General features: G+C 40.7%; 1 protein-coding gene across 1 annotated transcript; it reads left to right on the top strand.

The window, feature by feature from the left end:
• Positions 1 to 275: 275 nt before the first annotated feature.
• On the top strand, positions 276 to 15,592 carry LOC104952225 (uncharacterized). The gene is made up of 2 exons (XM_010779013.1): positions 276 to 866; positions 15,365 to 15,592. Exons 1-2 carry the CDS (start codon positions 276 to 278, stop codon positions 15,590 to 15,592), a joined length of 819 nt encoding a protein of 272 aa, XP_010777315.1.
• Positions 15,593 to 26,740: the final 11,148 nt, after the last annotated feature.

Genomic DNA, 26,740 nt, shown 5'->3' with positions numbered 1-26,740 from the left:
TTGGGGAGGAAATCCCCTGGAACCCTCAGCGGCTGACCGTAGACCATCTCAGCCGTGGAGCACTGCAGATCCTCCTTGGGCGCGGTCCTCAGGCCCAGCATCGCCTAAGGCAGCTTGTCGACCCAATTACCGTCCATCAGGCCGGCNCAGCGGCTGACCGTAGACCAGGGGTGTCAAACTCAAGGCCCGGGGGCCAATTCCGGCCTGCGACTTCATTTGATGTGGCCCGCAAGAGCTTGCAAAGATTCTTTGCAAGCTCTTGCGGGCCACATCAAATGAAGTCGCAGGCCGGAATTGGCCCCCGGGCCTTGAGTTTGACACCCCTGGTCTACGGTCAGCCGCTGAGGGTTCCAGGGGATTTCCTCCCTTACGCATCGGCCCCCTGGTCGGCGACGGCCCAGCGAGCTTTCCTGCAAGACGCCGCTAAGGCCTTTGCTCCGATCCCCACTGCTCAGCACGGCACTCAGGTGTCCCGGGTTCCCATGGGGCTTCACTCGGCGGAGCACATGTTCATCCGGTACGACGCTCACAGAGACCCCAAGCAGCCCCCTTACGACGGGCCTTTCCGGGTCTTGGAACACGGGGGCAAGCACTTGGTGGTCGACCTGGGTGGCAAGGCCGAGCACGTCTCGGTGGACCGGGTGAAGGCTGCTCACCTGGACTTGGACCAGCCGGTGGTGCTGGCACGGCCTCCGCGACGGGGCCGCCCCCCGGCCTTGACCCCTGTCACCGAATTGGGGCCTGCGGTTTCCGGTCCCACCTCTCCTGGCGGCCGCCCCTGTAGGGGTCGCCTCCCCGGCTCCCGTTCTCCGGAGTCGTGGTGGTCGGCCTGTCGTTCCTCCCCGCCGCACAGACTTTGTGTATGGGTGAATTCTGGGGGGGCTTGTGTGGTGGAACATTATGGGACATAATTCACTGTGGTATATAGTGTGTGTTGCACCACGGAACCGATAGAGAGTGTACCTGGTGGTTGTTATCATTCTAGCTTGAGTAGCATGAATGCAAGTTATTATTACCTTCTGTAAACATAATGGAAAATAAAGTGTGGAGTTCCATACTCAACACGCCGCCTCCGACTCCCATTCATCGGCTCTACAACCTACAAAATAAAGGTGCAATATAAATATACATGAAAAGACAACATAAACACACATTCCGGCCAACACACTGTGCTGTGTATAAACCAAAAGGATGCAAGGACAACTTTGATGCTGCCTGTTTAATTTTTTAGTTAAAATGAATTATGCTGCTGTCACATTGTTGAGCAGGGGAAGGATGTGTCGGATGTGAAGCGAGTAGAGTAAGCATGCCTGCCTGTGTTTAAAAATGATTGATTAAGCTGACACCAGCTCAGGGGTGCAACACCGCTCTATTTTTCTCCCTCATTATGTAAGGCTATATTTCAAATCAGGAGTGCACTGGAGGAAGACACCAGAGACACCAGATAGGACACCCTTCAAATAAAAAGTTTATCAGACAACAGCCAAGGAGACTGATGAGCTTTCTCTCTAATCTAGTCTTGGGAGTGGCGATAGAAAATAGAAAGAATGTTGTTTGTCAAAGGATAACAAAAATAGCTTTGACCAGTTTTGCCACCAGCCCTCTTTGTACGTTTGTTAATTTTAGGAACATATTTGTTAAAATGTCCACTCATAATCAGGTAGAAGGTTACATGTAGACTATGCATTTTTAATGATGTATTTATGTTTTAATGAAAAGATAAGCTTGATGTTTTCACCAAGATTCATTCATTCACTCAGATTACTGCAAAAATGTTGTTCTTTATTTGAAGCAGATTCAACCTTTCTCCTTGTACTGCACTAGTTGTCTATAAACGGCAAGAACAAAATATGAATCCTCGGAATGACTTTTCTTCCCTGCGGACATGCTGACATATCTTTGTTCCCTTACAAATCGGACATCAGAACCCCGAGCCCAGCAAACATTCAGTTCTTTGCATGCTCATGCAGTGCAGAGTGCCAGAGTGTAATGAAAGAGACATATTAATGGCCTTTCACTTATTCATGCATTGGAAATGAAGAGGCACAGTCACATTTTGAAACGGTTGACAGAATAAAGAGCCAACATTGGGGAAATGATTGTATTTATGATTTCACGCTGACATATGAAGGTATCAAGAGAGAGACAGAGTGACACATTTCTGACAGTTCAAAGTGTTAAATGATGTGATGTATGGCAACATACTCGAGCACGGGGGCACCCGCTCTTATATATTTTCTCTTTAAGGATCAGCGCCTCACAAGTGCAGACCTGGGAGGCAGCTGAAGTCATTTATGTCTTTCCAGCAAACAGGGGGAAGTACTGTATGTTGTACATTATATACACATAAATAATATCATGGTTGAACTGCAGGAGAGCTACTTACGAGGTTGGCTTTACACTTGTTTGATTTTGGCAAACGCAGATAAATCCACAGTCCACTCTGATGTGTGCAGCGTCTCCCCAATAGCACCACCTAGCAGCAGCTAGACCACAGTAAACCCATGTGTCCACTCCACATGCCTGCATGAAGAGGAATTCCTTTGTTAAAATCATCATGAGCTTATCAATATGATTCATTATTTATTCTTCCATTTCAAAGTTTTGTTCAGGTCACATTAGCGCAGATGTAGTACATAAGACTGCTGATGATCTCTCAACATCATCTGTTCTGCCTTTCTTCTACATTAAAACCTGAGCAGAAAATTGAGATTTACATTTATTGTTGGTAACGATTACACATTTCTAGTAATTTAATATTGCCAGTACTAGCTGCAACCTACGGACTAAATTAGGATATGTCTTAGGTAACAGACAATTTGATGCTGAACGCTTTAGCATGAAATCAAGACAGCCAAAGTTGCCATACTGCACGCATTCATGCTTGGTGATACTAGATAAAAGTTAGAAACAAATGCAGTCAATTAATATTTAATATAAGTGTAAGGTTTATATTGTAATATAGTGAACATAAGATTATTATACACTTAATTGTGTAAAAAAACTTTGAGACAGGCGAAGGAGTAAAGATTTGCGGCTCAGAGTGAACTCTTTTCTGTCAAAGCCATTTGACTCATGGCGTGTGCGTAGAGTTCATATGACTGGGGACCAGAGTGATTTTCTCAGTTAAAAATCAGCAGGTGAAAAATGGCGTGGTTATTTGTGCCTGACAGAAGTTAAGAGCTTTTCCCTGAGGCCCGCTGCCTCCCTGCTGACCGCAAGGCAGCCTTCTCCTCCAGCATCCACTCACCTTGTGAGATCACACCTCTACACCGGCAGCTGGAGCGCACATCCCATAACTCCACAGCAACACATGTAGCTTAAGGACTCTTTTTTATTTCTGTTTGAAAGTTTGTGTGTCTGTTTTTGTTTGTGTGCCATGTTCACAGAAGTTGAATGCGGAGGATAGGCAGGTAAATGAAGTGCAAGGTCATGGTTTTGTACGTGTGTAATTAGTAGTGTAATTGCTGCCGGGATCTAAGGCAGATGGGAGAATCCTGTGTGGCATGAACGGGTCCCACAGGAAAAGATCAAAGCAGTGTCTGGGGAAGGAGGACCTCGATTAGAGTTTATGTTTTATAAGGTTCAGAGGATAGAAAAAAATCCCATATGCAGAATAAAATATTTAACAAGGACCTATACATGTATAAAGGTATATAGATTTCAGAAGCCACAGAAAAGTTAACCTAACAGTACTGAACACTGGCAATCCAGTCACTGTCCATAATAAGAATAATTATAATAAGAAGTCCAGAATTATAACACAGTAATTTAAGGAAATAGTTGTCACATAGATCATGTTACATACAGTACATGTCTTATAATAAGGCCATAAGCCATGCAGGCAGACTTTTAAAAAATATTTAAAAACGTACAGCTCAAATGTGTTTTGCCTTTTTCTCAATGTTGTGTGAATTAACATGCTGTTAACAAGAACAACATCATAACAAATAAAATATCCAACAGAGTGTAATTTGCATATCACAGCAAAAAATGTTTTGACTCGTCAGTCACCGAAGCCGATGGTCGCCAGCCGTTACTGCTGCTGTGATGACGAGAACAAGACAGCGGCACAATGCCTGCCTGATCCTATCTGACTTTCTTTGCCCATTCCACATTACTGTGCGGTCTGTGATGTTGGGCGGCTGCTAATTTAGCCTTTAGCTTCATGGTACCGTAAATCACAACACTCAGGAAGACAAATGTCAGAACACATGTTGCCAGACTGTCTGTGAGGAGAAGATTCCTTTAATTGGGTGTGCAGGGACTGGGTCCAATCCCCAGCACCCTCTTCTTCCTCCTTCCTCACTCTCCCTCTCTCTTTGCCTCTCTCAACATACTAACAAAAGGCAGAGAGATGAAAAAGACAGCGCCAACCCATCCCTGCTTTGTGCCATTATAGAACAGACACACTAGGGGTAAAGAGGTACGATGCTGAACATCAAGGAGAGCTTTATATAACTCTCTTTTTATTCGCCTTGTTTCATGTTTATTTTACTTCTTCAAGCTATCATGTCTGATTGACACTGCTCCCTGTCATAACAACCATTATTCATCGAACCAGCTTATGGAATACAGTGATAGCTTCTGGATATATTTGTCTGAGTTTAGGAAAATGTGTAAAGAATCAAAAATGCTCTCCAAAGTATGTTCGGTGTCATCTCATCATCAGTGTTATGATTCCACCCTTCCCCTTCCTCCGCTCACGCACACTCTGAACTTCAGCAGAGGGAATAGAGATCATAAAGAATAGATATTCAAAGGCTTTAACACAAAAAGACTTTCCTCAAAGCCGGCTTCTCTCTGGATCCGCCGGGCGAGGGAGGGTGAAATGTCCACACAGAGAAATCACAGGGCTAAAGTCAAAAGAAGTCATTTTAATTCTGTTAACATCTGTTGTTCACAGTTTAGATATCATTAGTGATGGAGCGGCAAATGTTTATTTCATTATGTGCTGCAAGATCGTGTGTACCAAAGGAAAAGTTATTCTTTGGCCAAGATTTTGGTTCAAATGATTAAACCTTGTTGTACTCATAAACCATACTCTGAAAAATAAATAAAACTAATACAAGGGTAGTACCCAAGCAATTCCCTCATTAGCAACAACAACTAATAAAGCAAAGTCAAAGGTTACAGACACACTCAATAATATTCAGACTGAGCTGAAAATACTTGATGGATATCTAGTAACAACAAATCTAAATGTAATATGCTCTATGAGCCAAGTTTAATTATCACATGCTTCCCTCTGAGCAATCCTTTCCCGAAACTTAAAGGATTTGCTAAAATAATCATAATAAGTTTGTATTTTTTTTTCACGTGTGCATGGAGTTTCATGAGCTCAGTTTGACTCAATGCAGATTACAGGTTGTAATGTTAAGTTGAGCTGTGATACCGCTGCAGGTAAATAGGAATATATTGCTTATAGGATTGATGAAGCTGTTCTGAACGAATCATATCCATCTTTTATCATGTCTCTCTCCTAGCAAAACCTGGAAATGGAATGTCTTATTTAATAAGAAATAAGAAAAAAGGGAGCTGAAATATAAGCTACTCTCACTGGTGATGACGGTGGTCCACTGATCTTTAACTTTTCAATGCTGTGTTTTGATGACTTTTTACAGTAGTACTATTACAGTAGCAAATATTTAATGTACGCCATATACTATGCAATCTGTTAACCCCCGAGCCTGTTTTTCAGGTCTCAGGCTCGAAAATGACATTCCCAGAACAAATGACTATATCTTCACTTCTAAAAGGGGTTAATTAATAATCTTTTTTCTCAAAGCAATGATGAACCTGTGAGGTGGATGTAGAAAAGTCAGAATAAATATAATTTTTTTAATTTTAAAATAAATTCAGATTGAACATAGTAAAACTATTTAAATGGTAGTGTCCGTCCAAAAAAAAAACATTACTTATAGTGAAAACCACCCTTGAATGATGGGATAGTAGACTAAAAGCTTTAGGAATCCAAACTATAACATATAATAAGTACCCTGTATCAAGATTGAGGCAAAACAAGTAACATTTTTGGTCGCACAGTGATGATACTTATACCTCTAGAATCTGTGGAATCTCAGTTTTAATCTGATATCTTGTTTGCGCAGATCCGATAAGCAATAAAATATTTCTACCGTGAGTACTGTGCTAAGTGCGTTAGAATTTTTTCACTCAGTGCTAAGTCAGAGGCTTGGTATTACCCTTGTGTTTCGTTTAGCTAACAATGGTTAATATTGTCTGATAGCTGAGTCTCTTCCCGTTAAGTGGGTATGAAACATGAATAGGTTGTTAAATGTTAAGAAGCCCTGAGACACAGTTTTGCAAGAAAAAAAGCCGGGGTCACCAATTATGTAAAATAAATTGTTTCATGTATTTTATACGTACACATATACCCTCTGTGTAAAGAGATTCTGAAAATTCCAGGAAGCAAAATTCGCTCACTTTTTGTCCTGATCCATTTATATAAAAAAACCTGTCTGAAAATGAGCTGATCAGATTTTGCCCACTTTATGATGTCATAACGATTTTTTGACTTGTGTAACCATTAGCCAATCACCAACCAAGGTAACACCCCCCACCTTATCACCTGAATCTCCTCCTAGAGCACCATTGTGTTCTTTTTAACCAAATATCTCTCAGAGGGACCTGGGGAGTGGCTCCTTATTTTCATCTAAAGTAACAGACAGAGAATCAGCACTTTTGAAACAAGACTGAAACAGGGGTTTATGGGATGCTGCAATGCATGATCTGTTTGGTATTTGGAACACTTCAGAGACATGTTTTATATATATATCTGAGACCTATAATATATTGATGAAAAACAGTATAATAGGGGACCTTTAATGAATGTCAAGAATTGTAAATTAGCCCAGTTTAGCTCACTAATCTGACTGTATACAAATACTGTAAATATATTTAAAAAGGTCAGATTCAATACAACATGTTTCAGTTAGATTGGTGTGACATTCTACGGAATATTGATTGTGTTAACTTTATAAAAAAAAGTACTCACTAGCCAAGGTAATATAGTTAGACCCATATTATCATTATTTCCGAATCAACATATCCTTGGTACTTCTCTTTTCCCTTATCATTAGCCTATATACAGTATGTGCTGGTGCAAATGTATCTGGAACACACCCGAGGCTGCATTTCCCAGTTCAATTGTATAATGTGTATAACAGTAAAAAAAAAAAAAAAAAGGTGCAGACAACAGCAGGTATATTTAAAGCTAGTGTTATTCACCATGTAAACTCTGATATGATATATGACATACAACCTGTCCCGGAACTAAGGCATAGCTCACATGTATTCTGTGTTGCAAACCTGGACACTGCAGAGACTCTTATTTCCTGTAATAATCTGACATGTGATTCAGATCATGTGTTTGTTTAGGCCAGGCCTTGCATGGCAGTGGGGAGCGACGGGCCGTGAGCTGCACAGCACCATCCTAATGAGCGGAGCTGGACTCAGACAAAGAGTCTGGGCATCTCTGCCCATTATCTGGCTCCGGTCCAATATTCATTCCTGTTCCTTTTAGCAACTATGGTTTCATCACTCTGCTCACAAAGGCTGAGCAAACATTAGTTAATACGCCTTAAATCAATATTACATTTTGTGTGCAAAGCTCCTGTAATCTAAACAGCACTGATTTAGTTTAGTAAATGAATTTCATTACTGTAGATATAACCATTTATCTAGACTTGTACTTTTCTAAGATCAGAGGACTGGGATTCATATGCATTCAATGTAATCAGAGACCGAGTAAAACACCCCGTTCGTATTTTAAAAGTTGTGATAAAAAAAAAAGCTATTTACATTAAGAGCAATCAAGAGCCCCTTTATTCACTGACCAACTATTACCTATAAATATAATGCATTACACAGAATATATAATTTCTTACTGAAAGAAAACAAACTTCATTTATTTTTCTACACTTGCTTCATAAATGGATAACAGTGTCTCCATTCTCTTAACAGTGTGTTTCTTTGGCTTTAAGTGTGACAAAAGTTGGAGTTTGTAAACATCGTGGGTTGCTTAAAGTGAGTCTAAAATTCACCAAGACTAAAATAGACAGCCTGTAAAGAAAATTACACAGAGGCAACAGCCAAAGCTGTAGTTTCCCCCAAGGTTTTCTAAAGCCTGAATTGTTCACAGTAATGTTTGTCTTCAACAACAAAACAAGTATTTTCTCCTTTTCCTAGGTGGGTTTCTTTTCCCCAGTCAGACCCCGTAGTGAGCAGCAGGCACCTTTTATTGATCAACACAAAGTCCCAAATAAATGAGCGCAGAATGAGAGCTATGCTCCAGGGAGTTCAGGGGAGCTGGAGCTCCATAGGTTCCCATCAATTGTAATCACTCCACTAATGAAGAGGCTCCTCTCTGTTGGATGTCGATAACTCACCGTGCCAGAGCTACCTCCACTACCTCAATCAAATCATATCTACACAGTCCGCTTCTCTTCACAACTCTAATGACCTGCATTAACAGAGCTGAACAATGGTTAGATATGAATAGAAGAGTAAAGTGTTTTGCAGAAACGGAGCACAAAACACAGAGAGAGTAAATCAAGCTCACTTCAACTTCCACGCCAAGAGACAAAGCATTTCTGTAATGCATTCTCAATGAGTAAATCAGTATTTTAAAATGTATTTAAATTGGAAAACATCTCAAGTAGGGTGATCAGATTGTGAGAACAACCAGTTTGATACTCAATAAAATAAAAAATAGAATGATATGCCCTGCTAACCATGTCTCTGTTGTAATTAATATTCATTATTTGATTAAGAAAAAGGTGGATGTATGTACTTATTTGTTTACATTTCAAATATCAAAGAGTTAAACACTGGGAAACACTGTATGCTGCTTTTTAAAATAAAATGCTGTTCATTTTATCTAAGTACAGTTGCTAAATGTTTGTCTCCAATGTGTCAATGAAAACTGTGCAATGCCTTTGAATGCAACTTGAGAGATCTAGGCCTTCCTGGGGAGAAGCTCTTCACACCATGATGTAGTGTAATCTTCTTCGTCTCATCCATTTTTACCCTCCAAGTATTTCAGAAGTTATTGAAACTACGAAACTCTGTGAACTAGTGCTTCATGAACACACACACACACACACACACACACACACACACACACACACACACACACACTTCCATGCTCATATTTTACTTCTTGTGACATCCAGAATCTTTCTCCAGCATCTGCTCCTCTCACTGTAGGTAAGGGAAAAAATCCATCACCTTCCCCCTGGGTTTGCATAAGCCTCTCAAAGAGGTGAGTCACTGCCATTGGGCTATTTGTTGCCACGTTTGGGGATTTGCCCTGTCTTTTTGAATTTGATATCTGAACTCTCCGTAGTGGGCATCTAGGCAAGAACTTCTATACAAGCTGATGAGAGGCATTAAAGGTTTGCATTATAACTTACTCTTTTCTGGAAAATGCAATACATTGTATCATTTTTATGAACCAACATTTACACTGTGACTTTAAAATAATGAAGGGAAAAGTATAACAGCATAAAGTAAAGCCATTATATGCCATTTCATCCAATTCTACTGTTTAATAATGTACACTTTTATGTGAGGACATGTTTAAAGGAAGGACGATGAAAAACGAATTGAAACACATGATTTAACTAGAGTATGCTCGGGGTGATCTCTGGACTGGAACACATTAAATTCACTGTGATTAACAGCTTGCTCTGAGAACCTATGGTGAACGGTGACGTCTGATCTTTCAGTTGTGATGTAGCACATGGGGCACTCTTTGTGTGTTGTTGTTGTTGTTGCCTGTGGGCACACTGCGCTGTGAGCACAGGCAGGGGCAGTGCGCCAAGTGGACAGAGACTCTGCTCTCGTCTCCGCAGCTGGCCTGACCTGTTCATACGGCCACATTAACAGCAGATGTGACCACTTCCAGGGTTGCTCTTTAGACATCGAACCGGGAATACTCATGACACATTGTCAGAGGAAAAACTATACTGTAGATTCAGATACCAAATAAAAATTGCTTTACAGCTGAAAAGGTTACACTAGGCACAGGAAATCTCGTTTTATTATCAAAATTATGACATTTCAATATATTATCCTGCTTCAAACTCTTAAAATCACACTAAAACATAATGGAATTCCTTGAAGTTACATTTTGTTGAGAAACATTATGTTAATCACATGACAGATAGGAAACATCTGTTTTTAGTATTCATCCTTTTTAGTGAAAAAACAAATCTTAAATGAAGTAATACCCAATAATGTCCCCTGCATGAATAGGGATAATTACATAAAGAGACAGTGTCAGTTTTTTCTAACATTATATGTATGTGTTTTTTAATCGGGTTGTATTTTCAATCATACTGTCCTTAATAGTTTTGTGGGAATATTCGCAATATACATGATAATGGAAATTGACCACAATCAACTCATATGTTTCGGAATTCGTAATAAAATCCTTATCGGCCCATCTCTAACCTAATGCACACAACTGCATGCCTCTGACAGACAAGGATTACATATTTCTTTATGTAAAACAAAAATTAAAGAGTACGATAATGACTACAAGCTGATGAATGAGTCTGTGTGGCAGACATGTCTATGTTACAATGCGTTGGTTATTATTATCGATCAAACTAAACAATCTGACGGAGCTGACTGAAAGTCACCTTGATATAATTCTGGCTATCAATCATTTGGAGTGCACTTTTAGTCATGGTTGGCAGTGCCATTAGCATCACCATGGCATTGTTTGGTGAAGACGACAGGGCTGTTCCGCTGTGATTAACACAATGAAGAATCATATCCTCCTGTCCCGCTGCACCGTCTTTTGTTTCCCATTTAGCTCGCTAATCTCCTCTGGATGCTTCATCTCTGTCTGCATTATAACCGTCCCAAAATGTCTCAAATGTCACTTGGGAAGTGTTTGTGTGTGAGATATAGTACGCTTGCCTCTGTATTTGTATCTTTAAGCCTTGCATTGTCAAGCATTTGTATCACAATGAGGAAATCTACCATGGATAATTAGTTGAGAATAAGGTGAGGAGAAGCCAGGAGAATGCTTAAGGTTTTTTTTTTCTCAAACAGACCTTCTCAGCTTTTCTTTTTACTTCTGTAAACAGTACTGAATGTTTAAAAGGCATTTACAGAAACGGAAATTAGCCTGGACAAAATCTACTGCCCGGGTTAAGTTCCATGTGAGCTTTATCCTCACAATAACAGTATCAGACTTGAGTTAGTGATATATCCTCGACAATATCTAACCAAGCTGTTTCGGTCACTGTTTACAAGGCTATAGCCCTCTGGACATTAGACCTGGCAATGTCCTTTATACACGATCATTACCTTTATTATACACCGACATCCAACTATTAGCTGTTTTACTGCCAATGTTCACAACAGACGCACAGCGAAGCAATGCTCTCAACACCTGGTCTGGGATCAGGGAGCAGAACATTTGCCCTCTGGTCTCACACAGTCTGCATTTGGAGGCGTATTATGGGTTTCCTAAAGGTTCTGTGTGGTTGGGAGACATATGGCTTAGCCTGGTGTTATGTAACCCTTCAACCCTCACCATCTGCCTTGAGGCCCAGGTGTTCAGAGCTTGCCAGCCACCAACTGCATCCAACACCGCTGGAGCTCTGTCATTCATGGGTTTGTAATTTCGCCACTTCCCCTGTTCCAATTACCAGACATACACGTGTACAAATAAGCTGTATTAGTATCTGTGGAAAGACTCTTTCCAATTTGGCTTGACAGAGGAAGGAGGAAGCTGCTGTGGATGTGAGAGGGAAGGTGCAGGGGGATACTCGTGCCCACTGATTGTTGACAGGAGGGCCCAGTGCACAGAGCAGGCTGGGAGTTATTGGAAAATAAATCATAAATCATCTCACCTTGGTGACAAGGAAAGGCTCTCACAGAGCACATCTCCTGTGTGGCCAGTGTAACTTTGTGTGATCGCCTGCTCCTGTAACACTCATGCTAATACAGCTCTAACGAGTATGCACGCAGCGCACCACGGACGGATCATTAAGGAAAATAACTGAGACATGGATGAGGAAGGAAAACTTGAGTCCCACTCACAGGAATAACTGTGACCTCTCTGTGAACACTAATAAGAGTTCATCCCACAAACCCTCTGTGCTCCCATGAGGCATCAAGACTTGTTCCTACCCCGAGGTGATTTAGCCAACAACTCATCCCTTCAGAATATTGGGGGGGGGGGGGGAATCTATAGTGGGCTTAGAAACATTGTGGGTGGCTTTATATCCAAAGCACTGACAGGTTTGTCGTCAGAGAGTGCAAATGCTGCAAAACCAACAAATGTATTTGCCTTTACAAATACAGTGCATCCAGTCAGGTGATGGAGCCTTTGGTAAATATTGAGTGGAGGGGTGTCCCAGCAGCGTGGTCTGCAGGTGTATCTGCAGCGAGGAGTACAAAGATGAGCCCCCATGAGGATCCAGGGAGAGATGGCTTGTGTTTGATCACCCATCAGGTGTCAGCGATGTTTCGGCTGTTAGAAACACAGGAGAGGCTGCCGCTCTTGTTTGTGCCAAGCACATCTCTTCAAAGAGCCTCGGAAGCTCTGTAGCTCCTCATTTAAATGGGAAAGTTTCTTTCAGCTGATAGCAAGCGCTGGTGGATCTCCTGTTGACACGGGACATTTTTTTCCCTGTGAAATCACATCACTGTTGTTTTTCTGCCTCGTGGTGAGAAGGTGATTAATGACCAATTTTGAGATTCTATCAAAGCAACAGCGCTGCTCTGCAAATCCACTCTAATTACTACACATTGTTACAAGTGTAGGAGAAAAAGAATATCACATGAATGCTGAGACCAGAGGAAAGAAGAACTTTTTGTGTTTGAACTATTCATTAAAGGGTATTTTAAAACAATGCTGAGTTTTTAACCAGATAATCACTTAATTTGTTCTTTAGTGATGATTTTTCTTTTTACACCCTAGTAAAAAAAACATTGTAAGCAGGCTCTCAGCACCAACTGCATACATTTTAATTGCCACAGTTCTCACCCCTAATATAATATAAACAGAAAGTTGAAAGTAAAAGTAACAAAATAGAAAGAATAACATGTATTCCTGCATACTATGATATGGTAAATGTTAGCGCCTGCTGCATCGCACTCCATATCACTTCGCCCCATATGAAAAATAGTTTGCTATTTTGGAACCCCCTGGCAGCCATAGTGGATCACCACAGACCCAGAGCTCATTTATCTTTTGTCAGAGATGAAGCCAAACTAACGCCATCTCCTGAAGCTGCTAAAGAATGAGGAGGGACGTAGGGAGGGTAAAAATAAACCCGGAGCCCAGGTACCTACACAAAGAAGTCACTCCACAAGTAATGGGTGGCTTCTGAAAGTGGAACTCTGTTTGGAAGTGTCTCTCGGCTGGGAAATGACATTATTTAGTGTCTAAGTTTACTCAATTACCATTGCAGGTTTTTATGAGAATAGACGTATTGAGAAAAGATGTAACAGCAACGTTACCTGTCTGGATTACTGACCAATTAAATTATGATTTCGTTAGGTCCCATTTAAAAGCTCCTGCAATACTCTAGGTTAAAATAATCCTTTTGCAGTAAATACACAGTTTTAACAGAAAATGCTTTAAAAATGACATCATTATATGTTTTGATAATAAATTAGAAACACAATACAAATTATTATAATACAAATCTTTCATGTAGAATATTTTCAATACAATTCAACAATTCAGTGAGCATTCATGCCATCTGAATATTTCAATTCTATTTTTTATGGACCTTAAACTAATAAAATGAGCAATGGTTACAAACATACTGAGACAAGTATTTCTTTAGACACATTTTTATTCAGTCTGAAACTGAGCTGTTTCTTAACACATGTTGAGTCTTAACATGCTACCAGAACACTACAGCTAAATACTAGGCAAGTCAGAGCATTCTCCCTCACAGTGCTAGTCTGTTATTCATCATAGTATCAGATAATATCAATTAAATTCAGTTTCAATATAACAACCAACCAGAGCAATTTTTCAACTTTGTGTTTTTCCCTCAACTCTGTCCATCCTCTCACGGCACCTGGTAAGGAACAAGGAACACACACCTGTACAGCAGTCGACACACAGACAACCCAATGCAATCCTCAGCCATACCCGGCTAAAACTACTCTTAAACTATTTTTACTTGACTTTAGCTGTTCACAAAAAACCTTTGATACCCCGTTGCCATGAATAAGCCAGTTTAGAGAATATTCCTTTACACCACGATGCCCCAGATAGATCGGTCTGCCAGCAAAAACACGTAGCCGCCAGCTACTGCCTCCCTGTTTGACTCAGCTCTACAACTCTTCTGTTACAGGGAGTATAAATGATAGATCTTACCGTAATGGTAAATCACATTTACATTACATCAAATCTTGTTAAATCAGACTACTACTCCAGTTTTTTTTTAAGAAGGTTATTTTATACATTTCTAATTAATACTGCTTTACTGCATTAAAAACAGCTACTGACACCATCCACATTTTCACTCAAACAACATTTAAGACATTTACAACTTCACTTTTTTATAATCAAACCTTTCAGGCCTGGAGGTTCAGATGGCAGCGGGCTTATTAATTACATGTCACTTGTCACTTGTTAGACGCTTTTATCCAAAGCGACTTACATGCATTCAATACTGTGGGCAATCCCCACAGGAACAATTTTGGGGTTGAATGGAATGTTGACTGCAGCGGGATTCGAACCAGTGCCCCTGTGATCCGAAAATCAGCGCACTAACCACTGAGCAACAATTTCCCTATATCCGCTTATATCTTTGTTCATGGTAACGTATAAAGTGCCGATATCAGGCAAACACATTGTCAGGTCAACTGGAATTAGCGGTTCAACATTAAAATAAGTGCCCCAAACCTTTTCAGTTCTTCCTAACAACTATATTAAGGTATTTCTTTCAAATCTCTCCACAGGTTATACATATAAATGGAATGGCTTTCAATGTGATTACAGATAACTGGAAGTAGCAAACACACTTGGGAGGGAAATACATGCAGAAATATTGTATGTCACGGTGTAAATCATTCCCTGCATCCCACACATCCAGAGGCCATTGATAGCCATCCTTTGTATATTTTCAGCTCTCTACATGATTGACCAGATCTGCAGGGCAATAAACTGTAGCTGTAGTGTATCTCTCTGACAAAGGCAATGATAGAGCAGTCTGTGATACTCAGAATGAGCCATCTGTGGGTCCTGGTGTCAGGCTGCTTTGCAGACAGTATGACAGTCCTCAGGTATATCTCTCAGCATGGCGCATGCTGATAGTCTACTGGGCTGGTGTGATACACTGCTTGGTTACCGTTACAGATGAACAACCACGATGTGTCTGACTCGCCGCCTGTCTCCACCCCGACTCTATCTGTGCACTTGGAGAAGTTCCACGGCGGAGGTGGGAAGACAAACGCACCCAGAACCAACACACAGCCAGTGGGCTTGTCATTGGGAGAGCACACCATGACTAAAAAAGGCCCAGCTGTGATTGCCTCTCCATGCCTGATGTGGTCTGATGATGGCTCACCCCTGGCCCGGAGATGAGACCCTGATGAACTGTCAGGAGGCAAACAGCTTTAAATGAGAAATTGACAGACAGAAGAGCTGCATATAGGGAACATAATAGACATAGCATTGGGATGCTTGGACATCTCCTTGCAGGTGGTAATATGATGGCTTTGCTGTGTCTCCCTTGAAAATACAGTGAACACAATGGCACCAACAACATACCCAGATAGTGCCTAGTACCCATACTTAATACAACAACTGGCCACATTTCCATCGCAGACTCTTGTTAATTATAAAACTGCTGAAACAGACTATGCATTGTTTCATGTTGCACAGCTATTATCAAAGAAATGTATTATTCTTCCTCGCGGTAAAAGATTTCATCACATCTGCGGAGATGGAGAGCCGCTCCACTTTGATCTTAACGTGTCTTTTTAATCAAGTTCCAAACGAGACGTCTTCGTTGTTGCAGGCCCTGGCCAGACAGCACTGGGAGACATATGCTAAGTTTATCTTCAGCAAATAGATCAGCAGTGCTTTAATATTTCTGCTCTATAATGGTGTTCGTTCCCATTGCACTGGGCCCATTTGGCATTATTTGCTGCTGGGCATGACTTCTTAATAGAATCGGAATTCCAATTTGACTCTCCTGCTTAGCAGCCTAAATTTGAAGACCGGCTGTCCACAGCCTTGGAAAGTGGAAGGCAGTAATTTGAGCAGACCCCCCTAGCATTACAACTGCTGCATAAAGCATAATTTCTGGTAAGGTTTTTTTTCTTTGAAGGCTACAAATGAACTAACAGTATTTTTCCACTTTTCACATCTATTCAAGATTAAACTGCATTGTCGTATGATATAAGAAGTCAATCTGTTTGCTTTCCACCCCCCTGTGGAGTGGTCAAGGTAGAGGGTCAGCCACAGAGCAGCTCGGCCGGGGCAGCTAAAGATTTACTCATTTGCTCAAGGACACTTCAAAACGATGGATGTTGTCTGTCATGGGGGCCTGAACTCAGACCCTCTGGATGAAGGACAGTCTATCGCATCACAACCATAGTGTTTTAATTCACTCAGAACAAAGAAGCCAAAAGATTGTGCACCTAAGCTCTAATAGCGAGGACATCAATAATAAAATATTAGCTTTAAGGCAACAGACACAAAGAGGCTGCTAATTGAGTGTATAATTACCAGAACATGAAGGGAGGCACAATGGCTCATCAGAGCACTAACAAGCGTGTGACCAGGAGTTTCATGAGAAGCTCTTTGAGAATGAATTCCATACACTTGCCCTGGGAGTGGCTGCATCCTAATGGTGAGTGTGACGGGAAGCAAAGAGAACTCAAAACAATACATTGTATGTTCCCTCATCCACATTGTATTTGGATGTCTTACAAAAAGAGATAATTCATCTGTTTAATTATCTGTCACTTTCAGGTGACATCTTTTATTATGTTTGTTTTCCTTCTTACTAACTGATCATTTTAAGTATACTATCCATCGTACAGGTATATTTGCTAGATATTAATCAAGTTAATACTCTAATGTGAATATGAAAAACAAGGCAGTTCAGTGTGTGTAAGCAGACTGATAAAGAGGGAGAGAGGAGAGGGATGAAGAGAGAGATGGCTGCCCAGTCTGCTGGCACTCAGACCCAGCTGGGTTGGGGGGAGGCAGTGGCTGCCTAATGAGCCCCTCTTACCCCAGAGAGCTCACCCCACTCCTCCCCCTAGAGTCCCTAATATAAGGATGAAGGACTGCACACACTCCATCACTATCACATGTGTTGCTTTTCCAACAAACAGCAGGGGAGCTGATGAAAACAGTCTTCGCCTATAAAACGGCCACTTGCTCACCAGTTAGCGGCGCGCTCACATAGCGGTAAACCACAGGAGAAACAGTGATACACATCAGCACAAATACTTGCACATACAACTGAGACTTTTTTTAATCAGCTCTCTGTTTTCTCCCGTGTCAGCTTTCACCACAGACCCTGCTCGTGAAACAGACTCAGGGGATCTCTTTCACAATAAAAGCAGCATAATGTCCTTACTAATGACCACCAACGCTACTGTGGCAAAGGTGGACGCTGCTTTGTGTTTTACAACGCGGTGAACACATTTTCCTCGGCAGTTTTCAAATTCATGGCTTGTCCATGAAGCACATCTCGGTTTCTTAGGCTTGTAAAAACCATGCTTAATGGCCTTTGCTTTGTAAGGCCAAAGCCATAGTTCAACCTCTGCAGAGGAACACTCCCCAGACAGTTGTAAATTCCAATAAAAGGTTCATGCCAAAGTAAGCGTGAGTGAGTTATTCTGTTGCGAAGGGTGGTGGGCAGAACTCCAGTGGGCACTCTTTCCATTACCACAGCTCCCCCTGCGCCTAATGGTCAAGCCCCGTCTCCGCTGGGTAAATGTTTACCCGGTAATAAGAAGAGAAGAGGCCACAAACAGGAATACAGAGGCCAGCATGGGCAGCGAGATAATGAGCTGCTATCAGCCTCCCTGCCTCCCTGCCTCGGACACAGCCAACGCTCATTAGAGCATCGGTGATGGGCAGGAGAGCTGAATGCACTCAGTCAAGTGGTTCTCCACTCTTCCACACAGAAAACTGCCTTCATATTCAGAACAAGAGAGAAAGAATCAACAGTAAAAATATTTGAACAATCTATTCAAACACCTTGTGGATTGTACTGGAGGCAGGCGGCCAGAGAGCAGTTGTTGAGAATGGGCAATGAAGAGATGGCGAAGACTCGCAGGCAGTTCAGTGGGTTTTTTGTTATAGGCTGCCAAAATGGCTTTGATTTACTGAGGGACCTATTGATAATTAATTGTATCATCTGTTTCCTCCTCCACTCTAGCCAAGAAAAGCGAACCCCAAGTCTTCATCAGAGGCCTGGGCAAAATTCATACCATCAGAGAGGGCGATTGGACCGAAGCTGGCTGTGCAAGCTGTCAGCAGATGGCAGCTAAAACTAAACAACTCTCAACCCCAAAGAGAAAACAGACTCGTGAGCCCAAAACTTTGCCAAGGTGTGGAAGAAACAATTAATAGTCTACTTATGGAGCTACTATTTGAATACTGCTTACCTCATTAAATAAATAAGAATGTGTGGAGCTACCTTATGCCTGGTCCCCCCGTTAAACTGTAATGGCTGACACTGCAAACTAGGGCTATGCCAAATAGTTTGAAGCTTATTTCATTAATATTATTAGTATTATGCCATTTGTAGAATAAGATTCCAGTTAGGGCAGTTTTTCGAGTAAGTATTTAAAAACTCACAACTACAGCAAGCAACATCGCTCACCTACACGTATAAATGTGGACGAAACTTACAAGTGACATTCATTTTAAGAAAATGTATTTTAATTCAAAAAGACTTATTCATTTTATTGAATGTTTTGGTGTGTGTTGATGACGCCATCTCGTGATGTAATGTTTATTCCTGACATTCAAAGCTTTATTTAAAAATATCAATAAAGGCTTTCAATTAAAACGATAAAAGACATCCCTTACAGCTCTGTTCATAACAGTCTTCTTGCTTTCATAATTCCTTAATTCAGCCACTTAAATATGGCAACCCGGTCTAGCTCAGTTACAACTGTCAGGAGCGTTAATAGTTACTGTCTGCATGCTGTTTCACACAAACTCAGATCTCCCACACATCTACAGAGTGGGTGCTGTCTACAGCAAGCTATGGTACATGGCCGTATATGGAACATACTTTTAGCTCAATAATTCATAATCTTGGAGGGATGCTGAATAATTGAAGTGAACTTGGAGGCCTTTCAGCTCAGCCGAGCTTTGCATGTAGCTGATGGATCTGTGGGATTCAATGCACATTACAGGGGGAGAGGGGAAATATAGTGCTAAGCTGTGTTTCTGTTTTCACTGCACATTGATTGATCAATTATTCAGCCGGGCCCTCTGACTGTGACCTACAGTTCTGAGAAAAGGCCTGAGTCTTCCCCGCCTAAGACGGGTCTGTGACAGCGTTGGCTTTTCTTATTGTACTGCATTTCATGATCCAGCCAGCATGTTCTTATACAGAATGTCCCACAGAACTTCTCTCTGAAACGCTCTCATGTTGTGGTGGCCGCCGTTTCAAATATTACAGTAACGTTCTTTCATCTTCCTAAATGAGTCAAAGTGGCGAGGCTGCTTCTGAAATGAGCAGCACGGCTACTTCAGGCAACTTTGTTCTCTCCCTCTTCTCTCTAGTCTGGGGGAAGAAGTGAAAAAGAGGGGGAGTTTGCTTTTAGAGAGCTGGGGGGTCCCCCAACTGATCGTGGCTTTATCACACAGTGTTCCTCATGAGTGCTGGATCTTTTAATCAAAGACATTATTTCACAGAAAAACCAGCCTCGCAGCCAAAATGACTGGGAGTCTAATTAACACAAAGGAAAAATGCTGTGCTTGGGCAAAGTCCCTCAAACGGCGACCTCCATCACTGCATCCTTACATTCCCCAAGAAATCTGTTTTTCACAATTAATGTATCCACTGTGGCTATTTTAGCATGTCGAGCATAACGCAGATATTTTTATGCCAACAACAAATATTGCAAATTAAGTACAAGTTTGCTATAAATCAGTCATGAGCTCAATTAAATCCAAAAACTGTATCATAATGTTGACTGTAGGACTTGAGAAATGGTGCAGCACAATCTCTCTTCTCAGGTCGGTCTGAAAAGTACAGAAAGAGCCGTTGGACAAAACCAGAGATTGTTTGTTATGCAGAATCAGCCCTCTGGGATTAAGTCGGCATTGTTCAAAGCTGAAATAAAGTAAGTATACCTATTGAGGCCAAAAGACATCCGCACTGAATCAGAATAGCCTGATATACAACCGTTTAGAGGTCAAGCTGAGCTTTGTCTGCTATGATTTATGATCCACTTGCTCACCTACAGCTGTAGGGGAGAATACATGTCATATAACATTGCTTTGTTAGAAAAACACAGTTTGATACCGTTTTGATAGATGGATTTGAAGTTACCCGGGCTTTCTGACATGAGCTGAGTGTGTTTTAGACAGAGGTGTTTAATCTTCATCCTGACTGGTAGGCTCCTCACGTCCCCTGAGCTCCTTGTTTTCCTGTATTGATTAAAATCTGCCCTATCCACCTTCCTGGTGTAAGAACTCCTTCAAAGAAGGCTCGGTGGGATTATTCACTGAGAAAAACTTACCCCAGTCTTTGTTCTACTGGTTGCTCTAGCTTGTTCATTGAGGCAAGTCTCTGGGCCAATAATGGTACGGATAAAAGTTGTTTATGAACAAACTGTTTGTAGTGAGCCCTTTTGTGATGGATGTATTTTCATACTGAATATCAGGCAATTTATCATGATCATACATCACAAAGCTTTTGGGGTGATCTGAACTGCGAAAAGAGAAAGCCAAAGGTGACCTTCGTACGGCACGGAGCGCTTCCCTGTTATTTCAGTTTGACCCTTGAAACAGCGGTCTGCACAGAGACAATGTAACAGGGATTGAGGCGAGGGATTAGTTTGGAAATGAGCCCTGCCCTATCTTTTAACACGGACAGGCTGAGGACCGGGTAGCTTACCTCTTATCTTTTTTTCATTGTTGCCGGAGCTGAGGAAATAATTTGAACGCACACATTCACAGGTCCGTGTCTGTGGGTATGTTCTACAAAGGTACGATGGCAACAACCACTTAATTCGTGATTAGGGCTTTATTCAAAGGCGTGTTTATTCTCACAGGAATTCATTAGATCCAGAAGCTGCTTTATTTTTTTTCTTTCGTGCGACTCATTCCCCCAGTGAGGTGATTTAATGCTAGTCTCTAGGTGATAAAAAACTGAAGAGCATGACCACAAATACACTGAATACATTAGCTCTTGTTTTTCCTACCGAACAAGGAAGGTTATTCTATCATGCAAATTACCCAGAGCACACATTCCTCTTGTGTCTCATTCCGCAGACATCAAATAATTGTAGGTTTAGTGCCAGTTGACTTACCTGTTTTATTGTTGCCATTTGAAAAAAATAAATAGTGTTGTGGTTAAAAAAACTATTTGAAATGACTACAGTTCCATGCACTTTGAGTGAGGATAATAGTAATGTATACTGTAGCACAAGAGTAAACAATTTAAAATAAAGACAAATCCAGATTATAAAGTGATATAACTTCCAAATTCAGTTTACCTTTGGCTCACAATCAATCTATTAACAACTTCAATTTAAAATTAGAGACACAGCGTATAACTATAATCTATATTATTATTACTTTTTAATATGCTGCTTTGGTCTCAACAACAATACTCAGTTTGGGGATTTTCGTATCTAAAACAAACAGTTGACTGATGAGATATAATAAAATAACAGCCCTGAATAAAATAAAAAAAGTTAGCATTTGTATGAAAACTAGGACAGAGGAAGCACTGAAGAAAGTAAATCTGCAATTTGAAGTTTTATTGAAGTCTGAGCAGAGTGTCACAAAAGATTGTGTAACACCTTTGAGAGGCTTACAGAGTTTATATCACATAACGTCAGGAGTTTTTTCTATCGTTAAAAACTAAATCATGGCACATATTTTTAATTTGACCTGTGAAGAAGACAGTTTTAAAACAATAATTGCTTAAATGTATCAATGAAAGGGCAGGAAATATCCTCAATTGGTTTCCAAGTAAATGAATCACCTGCAACATCTTCCTTCAAAAAAGACTCTGAAGACACTATTAAAACCCTTCCTAACAAGGCCTTTGTTTGACACTAATATACTGATATACTGTATGCTATTGGGCCTCAATACAACTCTGAACACCTGGATGGACCTTAGATACAATTGTACTTTTAAAGCCCTTCAACCAAGCTTGACATGCAACAAAAAGGTTTCAGCACTGTGAACCAGGGGCTGCATGGTATTCTGCTTTTATCTTAGATAACATACATCCTGCTATGACAATACACATCCCATGTGAAATTCTGTATGAAAACACACTTGCATCGAAGGGGAGCATATGGGAAAGTAATTATATCTCACATAATGAGGTACATTTCTAAAGGTGTATTTCTAATTAAAAAGACACCTAAGTCAAAAGCAGCATGTTTGGGACTTGGGACCATGAAGCACTGCCGCTGCTGAATTCAGTGAAGAACTTTCATCAGTTTATGCAATTTCTTCTTTTTCCTCCTCTTTCCTTTTGGAGAGCATCATTAACTCAAAGTACAAGCTGTAATCTGGACAAGCAATTTTGAAACCCACAGAACTTCATTTCCATTTCTAATCAAGATCAAAATGTCCCCAGATGTGTCACACCGAATCAAAGGCATATGAAACGATACTCGAGTATTATATAATCAGTCATTTTCTTTTTGATGTTATAGGGTTCACCCAATATACACATCACAAAGGTTAGAGAGTTTCACTGAAGTGTTTGAACACACAGATACAGAATATACTCTGTGATATTGACAGTCTTTTTTGTCATGTACAGCTAAGGGCTCATGGGGGACTTTGAAGGTTATATAGATAACACCAGCAACCACATCAAAAACAATGCAAGGCTTTTTTGTTGCTGTTGAACAGAAAATAATAAAACAAATATATGAAAGGCTTAATATGTATTTGAAAACATATATATGTGTTGCTTCAGTATGAAACCAATTTATGGTAAATTGAATTAGCACCTGTACAGTGTTGGAGCCTGCTGTCTCTGTTGGGGATGATGTGTGTGCTGTGAAGGCTGTGTTTCCAGACGGCTTTGAGCTGAGCTGCAGTGCACCATCTGTAGCGGCCAAAGGGACAACTGTTGCTCATTAAATTAGCCAGTTCCATCATCCTGATGCATCAGAGGAGGACCTGGGATCTCTCTGACCTTTCTCTCCCCCTCAACCAAGTCCTTTCCTTCACTAATATAGATGCAAACTCAAGTAGGTCAAACACCAGGTATAAATCTTCCTTGGCAAGTTGCTGCAGCGTTTGCCAGGTACGCACTGCAGGCTGCCGTGACGGACTGTGAGTGGAGGTGTGTCTGAAGCCTGAAGTGGGCACGCTGTTGCTGCTGCCAGCAGGCTGGGACCAGCTTTCCGCTGGCCGAAGGGTTTGCCTCCTACATGGGACCAGTTGGCTACTACAATGTGTTCTTCAAAACAGATATTTGTTATCAGATACAAAGCTGACGGTGCATTTATATGAACAGTGTGTAAAAGATACAGTGAGCAATGTTTCTGGAAACTGGTAATGCATTTTTACGTATGCAACATTATCAAGAGTCGGGTCAAGGTTAAGACTTAATTTCTTTTTATAGAGTGCTAATGATGTGAAAAATGTATCACTAGCATGGCCATAAAGCCATTTTGTATGCAGTCTATTTAATACAACAGCAACTGATTTTGATCTTTGACGTTTTACTGCCAAAAGAGAGGTCCTGCCCTTACTGGGTTATAATATAACAAGGAGGTAATCTCTTGTGTGATTTAGAGTACGAACTATAGAACACACTACAGAATAGAAAGTGAGGGTACCCGTTTACCTCGGTAAAGCTTTTTAAAAAGGTAGCATAAAATGTGTTTTTTTAATGGACATTTTCAACAAACCTTCCCTACAGTGAATTTCAAATTGTAGCCGCTGATTAACCAGAAATCCAGCTGATCAGCTAATGATTGTATCCAAAATAAGTTGATGAAATCTGCTAATTAAAAATAAAAATAGCAAATTGGTTAATGGTTAATGGTACAGTGCTTAAGGTGTAATGTATTTCTTTGTTTCTACTAAGATCTGCAAATCACCACACCAGTGTAACAGGCTGCAGATTCAAATTCTCCTCATCAGGACACAAAGGTGATATTGTGTCAAGTTATCATCAACTTATTACTGGTCAGCAGTAATTGTAATACTCATCATATGACAGCCGGCAGAGCAGTGTTTGTAAAACAGGCATCTACATATGTTGTTCTGTGGTTAACTTTGTTTAGCATATTTAGTTATTCAGCATAATAACTACTTTAATTGTCCTCATTTACTTTCTATTGGTTCAACTCTCATGACATAGAACACACAGGGGCTGTTTTATTGTAATATTTGTTCTGTATTTACTGTTAATGTCATAAATATTAACTGAAAATTGTTGAATGAACACAATTGTATACTTAACGAAGAACACTGACTAGACACACTTTTACTCTCTGAATAGAAATGATGATGATAAGATAATGTGAATGTGTTCTTTTTAACCTATCTGCACATGCAATACAGTTACAGGTTGCATATGTTTTAACACTTGATAGTAATATCAGCATGAATTAATTTTAAAGGATTTTCCTCATACAGAAATAAATTGACCGAATGTAGCGGTAGTAGCTTAAAAACTCATATGAATGACAACGGTACAGAGGTGCACCCTGGTGGCTTCAGGCTTAAGGTGTCGACTGTGAATCACAAGTTCCCCAGACCTTGGTTGCATGTCATTCCCGTCCTGTCATGCCTCGATTATAAGCAATAAGGTACAAATCATTTTAAAGTACTTTCTGTTTACATTTCCAGATCATTTAATGTATCTCTGATAAGAGCTGAATTGTCGTTATGCATCACCAGAAGATGACACATATAAGACTAACTGTTATCGGAAGTATTCACACCCTTAACCATACGCAGACTACACCATCAGATATATGATCCCCAGTAAACAAAGATGTCTTCCCCTCTGAGTTTCTGAACTACTTCAGTGACACAAATAAAACATGTCTGCAGGAGCGCTCCCTGAGTTTCAGAGGTTGAGGAGAGTTAGCAGAGGTTGCTGTGCTTAGCCAGTATAAAAAATGGAGGCCTGTATTGAGTTTGTAGGCCTGCAGCTTCAGGCAACGGTGATAAATCCACCTGTGAGAGAGAGCTTGTATCAGACAGGCGCAGGCCACTGGCAGATAAATGGACTGGCCCGTGCCCTGACGGGGAGACGCACCCCTGTGGGCTTCCCTGCCGCTGAGAGTTATATTTCCAGCTCTGTCCCTCGTAGGTTGGAGCAGCGCTTCAGGGTACGAGCGAGCTAAATGAAACACTAATGCACCAAGTTTCCCCATCAGAAATTTCCATAATTCATTTCCACACATTTCCTTGAGAGCACACTGTGGGATTTGAGGGAGGGGCTGGGAATCTTAATGCACCAGCTGTGTGAAAAGAGGAGTCTGATCAACAGCTCAGTGGCGGGGGCCGTATGGAGGGAGCCAGACACCTGACCTTACAGGTGTACTACCATCTCTCTAACAAGGAGGGTTTCTTTCCACAGTGCAGGCTGAGTAAGTATAGTGAACATTTGCTCTGCCTCCTCCCGTGTTTCTTGTTGGATTTAAAGTTTATACAGTTGAGAAAAATCTATTATTTTATGTTGCACATTTCAAAGAAATCCCCCTTCTCAGCCATTTCATTTTCATCAATAAATAAGCCCGATTCTTCTCTTTCATTCAGCGCTTTAATCTATGATGAATGATTTGAGGGGCTTAAAACTGCTTCAGCAGATCTCTTTGTGTTCCTGGTTAAAGGTTTCCCCCCCAGTTTGTTTTGTTGCCTTCAAACTACTTGCTAAAACCATTTGTTCTCTGGGAAAATAGTTCTCTCTTAAGGTTGCAGAGCAATGAAGATATTACTTTAGATGTTATTCTCTGAGACCAAAGGCTGTATCTTTTTCTGTATTGAACCATAGCCTGAGATGTCTAATATTAAACTCTGCTAAAAGAAATGTGAAAATATTACATGAAAAAATATTATCAAGCTTAGGATGCTAAAGAACGGTCCCTGTCCCTAACTCGTTGTTTATGAACAATAACTTTTACAATCAGTATCCAGTAAGAAATAATTATAAATAACGATGAAAGCAAATGACCCATTTCATAACAGAAATTGAATTGGAAATGACTACAAAAGCAAACACAAAACTATATAAATTAAATCAAGTATAACCAAACAATTCGCTCTATAACATTTATATTCAAGATGAGTAAAAACACTCCGAGAATAATGGAGCCGTAATGAGGCTTTGCAAGCTTTGTTGGATGGAGAACAAATGGTTTGTACCAACAGTGTTTAGAACACAGAAATAGTCTGAACACCAGGTGCTGTAGAACAATATTCCCTGCAGTGTGATGAATTGGTTGACTAAAGAGGGTATTCATCCAAAAGCACCATCCCCTGCAATATGTGATCGCTAATCCTGACACAGTCTAAGAGAAATGGCATGTT

Source organism: Notothenia coriiceps, unplaced genomic scaffold (assembly GCF_000735185.1).
Source record: "Notothenia coriiceps isolate Sejong01 unplaced genomic scaffold, NC01 NC01_scaffold00019759, whole genome shotgun sequence".
Lineage (NCBI taxonomy): Eukaryota > Metazoa > Chordata > Actinopteri > Perciformes > Nototheniidae > Notothenia > Notothenia coriiceps.
This window is presented reverse-complemented; position numbering and strand designations above follow the sequence as displayed.

Excerpts from the sequence above, each read along its gene's own strand:
- LOC104952225 (XM_010779013.1), top strand. The coding sequence starts at position 276 with ATGAAGTCGCAGGCCGGAATTGGCCCCCGGGCCTTGAGTTTGACACCC. Across the intron at positions 867-15,364 it reads CGCACAGACTTTGTGTATGG|ATGAACAACCACGATGTGTC; the intron begins GTGAATTCTGGG and ends TTACCGTTACAG.